The sequence below is a fragment of the Ursus americanus genome, chromosome 5, assembly GCF_024610735.1.
Source record: "Ursus americanus isolate L20-20 chromosome 5, mUrsAme1.1.p, whole genome shotgun sequence".
NCBI classification, from domain to species: Eukaryota; Metazoa; Chordata; class Mammalia; order Carnivora; family Ursidae; genus Ursus; species Ursus americanus.
Window position 1 is genome coordinate 85,512,188 of NC_142131.1, and position 11,834 is coordinate 85,524,021.

Below are 11,834 nucleotides of genomic sequence, written 5' to 3' on the forward strand. Positions count from 1 at the left end.
CCCGTGAGCACACCGGGATTCTGGTGTTCCACGAGATGCCTGGTGGTGTGCTCCTGGCTCACTGGTCTCAGTGGACTCACCGGTCTCGGTCTGCTCTCTCGTGGGTGCCATCCTTGAGTCCGCCCGCTCCCCCGTGCAGGTGGCTGCCGCTTCCCGGAGCCCAAACGTGGCGGCTCCCTCCCCCTTCCGTTTATCTTCCGATATCTGTGCACGTTTTCACGGCTCCCCGCTTCGTACCTCAATACTCAGCGCTGGAGATGTTCATTTGTGGAGATCCAAATGTATCTTCCTGCGTCTCAGGCTGATTCTGTGGTTGTTTAGGCTGGTCTGGTACCTATCCAGCTCGACTCAGGGGACCAGCTGAAAAAGGGGTCCCCTACTCCTCCAGCATCTTAACTCCTCTTTTTAATGTTTTTTTTATTATATTATGTTAGTCACCATACAGTACATCCCTGGTTTTTGGTGTAAAATTCGATGGCTCATTAGTTGCATATAACACCCAGTGGACCATGCAATACGTGCCCTCCTTACTATCCCTCACCAGCCTATCCCATTCCCCCACTCCCCTCCCCTCTGAAGCCCTCAGTTTGTTTCTCAGACTCCATAGTCTCTCATGCTTCATTCCCCCTTCTGATTACCCCCCCTTTCTTTATCCCTTTCTTCCCTACCGATCTTCCTAGTTCTTATGTTCCATAGATGAGAGAAACCATATGATAATTGTTTTTCTCTGCTTGACTTATTTCACTGAGCATTATCTCCTCCAATGATGTCCATGTTGCAGCAAATGTTGAGAACTTGTTCTTTCTGATAGCTGAGTAATATTCCATTGTATATATGGACCACAACTTCTTAATCCCATCATCTGTTGAAGGGCATCTCGTTTCCTTCCACGATTTAGCTATTGTGGACATTGCTGCTATGAAGATTGGGGTGAATATGGCCCTTCTCTTCACTACATCTGTATCTTTGGGATAAACACCCAGTAGTGCAATGGCTGGGTCATAGAGTGGCTCAATTTTTAACTTTTTAAGGGACCTCCACACTGTTTTCCAGAGTGGCTGTACCAACCTGCATTCCCACCAACAATGTAGGAGGGATCCCCTTTCTCCACATCCTCTCCAACAATTGTTGTTTCTTGCCTTGTCAATTTTTGCCATTCTAACTGGCATAAGGTGGTATCTCAGTGTGGTTTTGATTTGAATTTCCCTGATGGCTAATGATTTTGAATATTTTTTGAACAAACAAATTACTTTTATTTCAAATTCCCTGTTATTTTTAAACTGTTTCGGCAAAGTCAAAAAATCTCTCATTTATGGATATGTGACGTAGTATTTGTCTATTTTATGTCTTTGCACAGTAAAATAAAGTTCCGAGACTCCAATCAGAGTGGCAGTACAGGGCTGTCTCTGCAAAGGAGAGCAGCAATAGCTGAATCCTGCACATAGATTTTATTTTATTTTTTTATCAGAAAAGCAAGGACAGATGCATCCAAGCATTGGAAAGGAGTACAAAAGGATGACAAATATATTGAAGCCTTAAAGCAGGTTTGCACTCTCTGGTACACATAGGCACTCAGGGAGTCAGTCTCGGGTGAAGGAGGAGAGGGAAATTTGGGTTAGCAATCCCCAGGTGCAGAAAAAGGGGGGGGTGGCTGAAGGTCACATTCTTTCATAACTCCTAACTTATTCCCTGACCCAAGGGATCATGGAATCCTGCTCCTAATGGGCCATTGTGTTCAATATCCCAAGAACAAGAACTGTGCTGATATTTCAGCTACTTCCACAGTCACCTCTTAGGGCTTTCAATATAACTTTTAAGACTAACCCAGGAGATCTTAAGATCCAGATCCTACTGGGCCATTGCCTTCAATAAACTGAGAACAGGACCGTTCTTGACATTTCAGCTGCTTCCACAATCACTTCTTAGGGCTTAAAATATATTTTCTAAATATAACTCTACAATTTTATGCATAAATTTTAGGCTAACACGTGAAAAATTATTCTTATCTGCTTTAATGACTATCTTAATATAATTTTTTTCTACATGCATTGAAGGAATTATAGTTTGCAAGATATGCTCTACCCCAGGAATCACTTCACAATCAGTGAATAACAGAACCAACACAAAGATACACATTCCGAAGATTCAAGAAAATTTTTCTTATGTTTCAAAAAAAAATTGCCATGCCTGAGATATTAATGAATGTGACCTCAATAACAAGATTCTTGCTCGTGGGATTCCCTGATGATCAGGTGCTGCAGAGACTTTACGCTGCATTCTTCTCCCTGGTTTACCTGGCAGCATTGGTGGGAAACCTCCTCATTATCACTCTCACCACCATTGACCACCTTCTCCAAACCCCCATGTACTTCTTCCTCAAAAATCTGTCCTTGATTGATATCTGTTACATCTCTGTCACTGTCCCCAAATCCGTCATGAACTCTCTGACTAACAGCCATTCTATCTCCTACGTGGGATGTGCCTCACAGGTTTTCCTTGTTGTTTTCTTTGCTGGCACAGAGTTTGCCCTCCTTCTGGTGATGTCCTATGACCGCTATGCTGCCATCTGCTGTCCTCTGCACTATGAGGCCATCATGAATAGAGGTTCCTGTGTGCAGATGGTGACAGCATCATGGTTCAGTGGGTGTGTCTATGGATCCATTCATGTTGCAGGTACATTCTCTGTCCATTTCTGCGGTTCCAACGTAGTGCATCAGTTTTTCTGTGACATTCCATCATTGCTCACACTGGCTTGTTCTGGAGAGCAAATTCTAGAATATGTGTTTATTATTGTTAGTTTTTGTTTTGCTTTTGTATGTTTTAGTTTCATGGTTGCTTCCTATGTTTATATTGTGTCCACTGTCCTAAGAATTCCTTCTTCACAAGGCAGGTTTAAAACCTTCTCCACCTGCATGCCCCATCTAACTGTGGTAACCTTGTTCCTCTCTTCTGGATATATTGCATATTTAGGTTTAAACTCAAAATCTCCATCATCACTGAACCTCTTTATGTCTGTGTTATATTCTCTGTTACCTCCCAGCCTGAATCCTGTCATTTACAGCCTGAGAAACAGGGACATGAAAGCAGCCCTTAGAATTTTTTTAAATGAAAAATGACACCAAATATATAAATATTCAAAGTATCAATGACTCTGATATGAACAAATGTGTATCAAATTACTGGTTTATACAATTAAGTTGATAATCACAAATATAATTACTTTCAAATACGAATAATTTTGAATTATTTGGTCTATACAACTTCTTAAGTTATTAGATACTTATTGTATCAATGGTGCTGCTCCATAGGATGCTACATTTATAAGGGTAGAGGGGCCTGAATGTCACTGGAGTGTTTTGGCAATTTTGAATTCAATGAAAATGTTCCAATCATTATGTTCATATCAATAGGCCACAGGTATAAATATTACTTTTCATTTAAAAAACATCCTAATCAGCACTGGTTTAATTATCACTTGAAAAGATTTTATAATAGTTTCAAACTTTACATATTTTATTATAATTCCAGAATGTGATTTGTTTTTTTAAATTCACTCTTGCAATAGTTATTAAAAATGAGTAATTAATTGCAAATTTGCCATTTTTTCTTCTTTCTTTTTTCTCTTTGTTCTTTCTTTCTTTCTTTCTTTCTTTCTTTCTTTCTTTTTCTTTCTTTCTTTCTTCTTTCTTCTTCCAATTTATTTATTTATCATAGAGAGAGACAGAGTGTGAACAGGGGTAGGGACAGAGGGAGAATGCAAGAGAGCATCCTTAAGCAGACACTGCTGAGTGTGGAGCCTGATGCAAGCCTTGACCCTGAAATCAAGACCTGAGCAAAAACCAAGAGTAAGGTGCTGAAATACTGAGTCCCCAAGCAACCCTATTTTTCCTTTCTTTGTTTTTATCAGCAAAAATATTTTAGAAGCTCATTTTAATTGATTTCTTAAATAATTAATACCACAATATTGGACTTGCAAATTTTACAATTATAACAGTTTTTAGAAGATTTTATAGGCACAGCCTATTGGGTTTTTTTTTATTATTATATATATTAGTCATCATAGAGTATATCAATAGCTTTTGATGTAGTGTTCCATAATTCATTGTTTCCATATAACACCCAGTGCTCCATGTAACATGTGCCCTCCTTAATACCCTCCACCAGGCTAGCCCATCCCCCCACCTCCCTCCCTTCTAAAACCCTCAGTTTGTTTCCGAGAGTCCATAGTCTCTCATGGTTTGTCTCCCTCTCTGTTATCTCCCCCTTCATTTTCCCTTCCTCCTCCTAATGATCTCCCTGCTATTCCTTATGTTCTACAAATAAGTGAAACCATATGATAATTGTCTTTCTCTGCTTGCCTTATTTTACTTAGCATAATCTCCTCCAGTTCCATCCATGTTGATGCAAATGTTTGGTAATCATCCTTTCTGATGGCTGAGTAATATTCCATTGTCTACACAGACCACATCTTCTTTGTCCATTTGTCTGTTAAAGGGCATCTCATCTCCTTCCACAGTTTGGCTATTGTGGACAATGCTGCTATGAACATTGGGGTGCATATGGCCCTTCTTTTCACTATGTCTGGATCTTTGGAGTAAATACCCAGTAGTGTAATTGCTGGGTCATAGGATAGCTCCATTTTTTTTTAAAACTTTTTAAGGAAACTCCACACTGTTCTCCAGAGTGGCTGTACCAACTTGCATTCCCACCAACAGTGGAAGAGGATTCCCCTTTCTCCACATCCTCTTCAACATTTCTTGTTTCTTCCCTTGTCAATATTTGCCATTCTAACTGGCATAAGGTGGTATCTCAGTGTGGTTTTGATTTCAATTTCCCTGATGGCTAATGATGTTGAGCATTTTTTCATATGTCTGTTAGTCATTTGTATGTCTTCACTGGGAAAGTGTCTGTTCATGTCTTCTGCCCATTTTTTGATTTGATTATTTGTTTCCCGTGTATTAAGTTTGAGAAGTTCTTCATAGATCTTGGATACCAGCCCTTTATCTGTAGTGTCATTTGCAAATATCTTCTCCCATTCCGTGGGTTACTTCTTTGTTTTGTTAACTATTTCCTTTGCTATGCAGAAGCTTTTTATCTTCATGAAGTCCCAAAAGTTCATTTTTGCTTTTGTTTCCCTTGCCATTGGAGTCATGTCATGAAAAAGGGTGCTGTGGCTGATGTCGAAGGGGTTACAGACTATGTTCTCCTCTATGATTTTGATGGATTCCTGTCTCACACCGAGGTCTTTCATCCAGTTAGAGTTTATCTTTGTTTATGGTGTGAAAGAATGGTCAAGTTTCATTCTTCTGTTATAGCTGTCCAATTTTCCCAGCACCATTTTTTGAAAAGACTGGCTTTTTTCCATTGGATGTTTTTTCCTGCTTTGTCAAAGATTAGTTGAGCATAGATTTGAGGGTCCATTTCTGGAGTCTCTATTCTGTTCCATTGGTCTATGTGTCTGTTTTTGTGCCAGTACCATGGTGATCACAGCTTTGTAGTATAGCTGAAAATCAGTAAACATGATGCCCGTGGCTTTTTTTTCTTTTTTAACATTTCTTTGGTGGTTTGGGGTCTTTTCTCATTCCACACGAATATTGTTAACAGATCTCATTGGAAATCACATAGTGACATTTTAAAAATTAATGAGATTAGTTTGCAAAGGAGACAATTCTCACTATGCAATCCAGATGGGAAAGAAAGATGCTATTCTCACATATCCAGAAACAGGATAATTAAGAGAAGATAGCACGTTTTCTTCATGCACTTACTATTTTTAAATTTTATGTTTCACATAAATGTATGTAGAAATTTAATTAATGTACCAAGAAATTGAAAGTAAAATTTAATATATTTTCCAAAATTTAATATGCTGTTTTCATTTATTTCTAAATTTATATCTCTTTATGTTTACGTTTATCATTGAATTTCATCTTTATTAATTTAAATGTACTTCTGGTTTACTTCTGTGTATGAATACATTTGCATGGAAATCAATTTTCTTTTAAATGATCTTGGTTTTCATTTCATTAACTTTCCCATCAGTTTTTTCTACTATCATCATATTCTTGAAATTCTGGCAATCTGTCCTTTCTATCCATCTCACTTCCCTCATGTTTTCCTTTTCTCTTAAAAAATGTTTTCCATATTTAATATCAATTATGGCATGTATTCTCTATCATTTGACTATTTACATCTCTTTTAACTCACTAATCCATACCTCTAAGGTTTTTCTTACATTTCATCTTTCTGATAAAATTTGAAGGTTTGTGATGCTAGTTTGCTCTAGTCTTGAAATAGTGACCTTGATGATGATGATGATGATGATGATGATGATGACATGCCTGACTGTAAGTCTAAGTGCTTCAAGAGATTTTGCCAATTATTTCCTGTATCTCTGAACAGAAATTCTACAAGGTAAATACTGTTGGTGTTTATATGGAAAAGTGGAATCAATAAATATTAAGAAATGAATATTAAGTCAGTTAGCAAGTAACTAGCACTGTAACGAACTATTCTTGACAATGTTGCTATTTTGTATTGACTAAAGACATATTTGGATATTATTCTCACACCATCCAACAGTTTTTGCAAGTTTTATTTTTTGGCATATATATATAATTATAAAACAACTGTTATCTCAGTCCTGTAATGGATACCTAACTGCTAATGTTTGTTGTCTTTGTTGTATAAAATATTATTGTTCCTCATTGACTAAAGGTTGGAAAAGAAAGACTGTGGTTAATATATATATTGAAATACTATTTAGAGATAAAATTATGGAAGTATTAACATATGCAAAAATTTAGGCAAAACTCAAAGGCATAGTGACAAGTTAAAGAACCAGTCTAAAATTTTTGCATAGTATATGAATCCAATTACAGCACATTGCAATGGCAAATATACAGAGATAGAGAGCAGATCACTAGATGGCAAGGTTAGATTGGAGGAAGGTGTTTTGACTACAGACAGGCAGTATAAGGGAATATTTGTGTGATAGAAATGCCCTGTGTCTTCATTGTGGTAGTGGTTACCACATCAGGTATTACAACTCATGGAACCATATATCAGAATAATGTGTTAAGTTTCAAATAAATTTTAAGTTGTGTCAGTCATCAAAAAAATAAAACATCCACTGGAAAAAAGACAGGATCTTCAATCAATGGTGCTGGGGAAATTGGACAGCTACACGCAAAAGAATGAAACTTGACCACTCTCTCACACCATACACAAAGATAAACTCCAAACGGATGAAAGACCTCGATGTGAGACAGGAATCCATCAAAATCCTGGAGGACAACATAGGCAACAACTGCTATGATATTGGCCAAAGCAACCTTTTTCATGACACATCTCCAAAGGCAAGATAAACAAAAGATAAAATGAACTTGTAGGACTTCATAAAAATAAAAAGCTTCTGCACAACCAAGGAAACTGTCAAAAAAAAACCTAAGAGGCAGCCCACGGAATGGCAGAAGATATTTGCAAATGATGCTACAGATAAAAGACTGGTATCCAAGATCTACAAAGAACTTCTCGAACTCAATATGTGAGAAACAAATAAACAAATCATAAAATGGGCAGAAGATATGAACAGACACTTTTCCAATGATGACATACAAATGGCTAACAGACACATGAAAAAATGTTCAACATCACTAGCCATCACAGAAATTCAAATCAAAACCACACTAAGATACCACCTTATGCCAGTTAGAATGGCAAAAATCAACAAGGCAGGAAACAGCAATTGTTGGAGAATATGTGGAGAAAGGGGATCCCCCCTACATTGTTGGTGGGAATGCAGGCTGGTGCAGCTACTCTGGAAAACAGTGTGGAGGTCCCTTAAAAAGTTAAAAATTGAGATACCCTATGACCCAGCCATTGCACTACTGGGTATTTACCCCAAAGATACAGACATAGTGAAGAAAAGGGCCATATGCACCCCAATGTTCACAGCAGCATTATCCACAATAGCTAAATCATGGAAGGAACTGAGATGCCCTTCAACAGATGACTGGATTATGAAGATGTGGTCCATATATACAATGGAATATTACTCAGCTATCAGAAAGAATGAGTTCTCAACATTTGCTGCAACATGGACGGCACTGGAGGAGATAATGCTAAGTGAAATAAGTCAAGCAGAGAAAGACAAGTATCATATGGTTTCTCTCATCTATGGAACATAAGAACTAGGAAGATCAGTAGGGGAAGAAAGGGATAAAGAAAGGGGGGGTAACCAGAGAGGGGAATGAAGCATGAGAGACTATGGACTATGAGAAACAAACTGAGGGCCTCAGAGGGGATGGGGGGGGAATGGGATAGACTGGTGATGGGTAGTAAGGAGGGCACATATTGCATGGTGCACTGGGTGTTATACGCAACTAATAAATCATCGAACCTTGCATCAGAAACCAGGGATGTTCTGTATGGTGACTAACATAATGTAATAAAAAAAAAACATTAAAAAAGAAAAAAAAAGATTATCAACATAAAAAAAACAAAAAAAATCAAAACTTGCCAACAAAATTGTAGGTATGTGAACATCTCTATGCCAAATCTCACACCTTTATGACTTGGGCTTCATTTTTGGCTCTTATCTCAAGGTCAACTAAGCAGAGATGAGCTCTGATAAACCTCTTTTCTACATCTTGAAGCTTTTATTTTCTGTTCTAGGATTTCTGAAACATTGTATCATAAGTTTTCCTTCAAGGAGGACTTAATTCCTTAATACCTGACTGTGAAAGAGTTAATGTCTCTGCTTGGAAAACCAGTGGGAAATCAAAGTAAATGGAAATATCTGTTCTTTATGTATTCAGCATATATATTCTGAGGATTATATTTCATGTTCCTGAGAATGTCCTCAGGGTCATAGAGGTCAATTTGTCTATAGCAATAATCAGGTTAATAACATGCCTCAGAATGGTATTCCTTATTGTTTCATTCACCTCATTGGCCATTAATCTTCTTAGGAAGCTTCCCCAAATACAATAACTTGTGAAAAAAATCCTTTTCTTAGGTTTTACATTGAGAATGTCAAGCTAAGGCAATAAATCAGTGAAACTTCTTAGGAAATAAAATTTGGTCACTATGCAATGTTATTTTGTCAACACAAAATAATTTTATAGTTGTGTCTCTATTATTTGAAATTGACTGTAGTGCTTTAAATACATGTAAATGTTTTAAATGCTTCACAAATAAATATTATATTCCAATAAATTTAGTAATATTTAATTTCAAGATACACTGCAAATCTATGGTAATCAAAACACTATGTTACTGACACACAGACAGACACATAGTTCAATGGAACAGAATAGAAAGCCCAGAAATAAAAACATGTTTATATGGCCAATTTATCTACAACAGGAGATGCAAGAATATACAATGGGGGAAAAGACAGTCTTTTCAACAATTTTACCAATAATTGTGTTGGCAAAACTGGAGAGCTACATACAAAAGGAATGAAACTGGACCACTTTTCTTTTCCACCCTACACAAAAATAAGCTTAAAATGGAATAAAGACCTAAATGTGACACCTGAAACTATAAAACTCATGGAAAAAAACATAGGCATTGTTTATCTGATGATGACCTTTGCAACATTTTCCTAGAAATGTCTCCTAAGGGAGAGGAAACAAAAGCAAAAACAAACTGTGGAATTACACCAGAAATGAAAAACATTTGCATAGTAAAGCATCCATTAATAAAACAACAACAACAACAATAAGTGAAGAAAGCAATCAACAAAACTAAAAGGCAACCTACTGAAATGGGAGAATATATTTGTAAATGACATATCTGATAAAGGGTTAGTATCCAAAATCTATAAAGAACCTGTTAAACTCAACACCTGAAAAACAAATAATCCAGTTAAGAAATCAGCAGAAGAATAGGTATTATTTCTTCTGGGAATATTTGGCAGTATTCCCCTGGGAAACCATCTGGTTCTAGACACTTGTTCTTCAGAGCAAAGGAAACAGTCAGCAAAACAAAAAGGCAACCCACAGAATGGGAGAAGATATTTGCTAATGACATTACAAATAAAGGGCTGGTATCCACGATCTATAAAGAACTTCTCAAACTCAATACCCAAAAAACAAATAATCATGTCAGAAAATGGGCAGAAGTAATGAACACACATGTCTCCAAAGAAGACATACAAATGGCTAACAGACACATGAAAAAATGTTCAACATCACTAGCCATCACATAAATTCAAATCAAAACCACACTAAGATACCACCTTATGCCAGTTAGAATGGCAAAAATTGACAAAGCAAGAAACAACAATTGTTGGGGAGGATGTGGAGAAAGGGGATCCCTCCTACATTGTTGGTGGGAATGCAAGTTGGTACAGCCACTCTGGAAAACAGTGTGGAGGTCCCTTAAAAAGTTAAAAATTGAGCTACCCTATGACCCAGCCATTGCACTACTGGGAATTTACCCCAAAGATACAGATGTAGTGAAGAGAAGGTCCATATGCACCCCAATGTTCACAGCAGCATTGTCCACAATAGCTAAATTGTGGAAGGAAATGAGATGCCCTTCAAGAGATGACTGGCTTAAGAAGTTGTGGTCCATATATACAATGGAATATTACTCAGCTATCAGAAAGAACAAGTTCTCAACATTTGCTGCAACATGGACGGCAATGGAGGAGATAATGCTAAGTGAAATAAGTCAAGCAGAGAAAGACAATTATCGTGGTTTCTCTCATCTATGGAACATAAGAACTAGGAAGATCAGTAGGGGAAGAAAGGGATAAAGAAAGGGGGGTAATCAGAGGGGGGAATGAAGCATGAGAGACTATGGACTCTGAGAAACAAACTGAGGGCTTTAGAGGGGAGGGGGTGGGGTAACAGGATAGGCTTGTGATGGGTAGTAAGGAGAGCACGTATTGCATGGTGCACTGGGTGTTACACACAACTAATGAATCATCGAACTTTACATCAGAAACCAGGGATGTACTGTATGGTGACTAACATAATAAAAAAAAAAAGAAATTCAAATCAAAACCCCAATGAGATACCAGCTTACACCAGTGAGAATGGCAAAAATTTACAAGGCAGTAAATAGTAAATGTTGGCAAGGAAGTGGAGAAAGGGGAACCCTCTTGCACTGTTGGTGGGAATGCAAGCTGGTACAGCCACTCTGGAAGAGTATGGAGGTTCCTTAGACATTAAAAATAGAGGTATCCTACAACCCAACAATTGCACTCCTAGCTTTTTACCCCAAAGATCTAGATGTTGTGAAAGGAAGAACCACATGCACCCCAATATTCATTGGAGCAATGTCTGCAATAGCTAAACTGCAGAAGGGGCCAAGATGTCCTTCAACAGATGAATGGATAAGGAAAATATGGTTCATATATATGATGGAATATTACTCAGACATCAGAAAGAATGGATACCTAATATTTACATCGACATGGATGGAACTGTGGGATTATGCTAAGTGAAATAAGTCAAGCAGAGAAAGACAATTATCATATGGGTTTCACTCATATGTGAAACACAAGGAATGGTGTGGAGGGCCACAGGGAAAGGGAGGGAAATCTGAAAGGGGAGAAATACAAAAGGTAGACAAACCATGAGAGACTCTGGATTTAGGGAACCAAACTAAGGGTTATAGTAGGGAGAAGGGTAGGGGGATGGTGTAGACAGGTGATGAGTATTACGGAAGGCACTTGTTCTGATGAGCACTGAGTGTTATATGCAACTAATGAGTCATTGAACAGTACATCAAAAAGTAATGATGTGCAAAGAAGCAGAGAAGATGGCGGAGGAGTAGGGGTCCCCTTTTTCACCTGGTCCCCTGAGTCGAGCTGGATA

General features: G+C 37.7%; 1 protein-coding gene across 1 annotated transcript; it reads left to right on the top strand.

Annotated features, from left to right (window-relative positions):
- The first annotated feature begins 2,183 nt into the window (after positions 1–2,183).
- Positions 2,184–3,116, top strand: LOC123791180 (olfactory receptor 14A16-like). Its single transcript, XM_045795818.2, has one exon. The coding sequence runs from the start codon at positions 2,184–2,186 to the stop codon at positions 3,114–3,116; it is 933 nt and encodes a 310-aa protein (XP_045651774.2).
- The last annotated feature ends 8,718 nt before the right edge of the window (positions 3,117–11,834 follow it).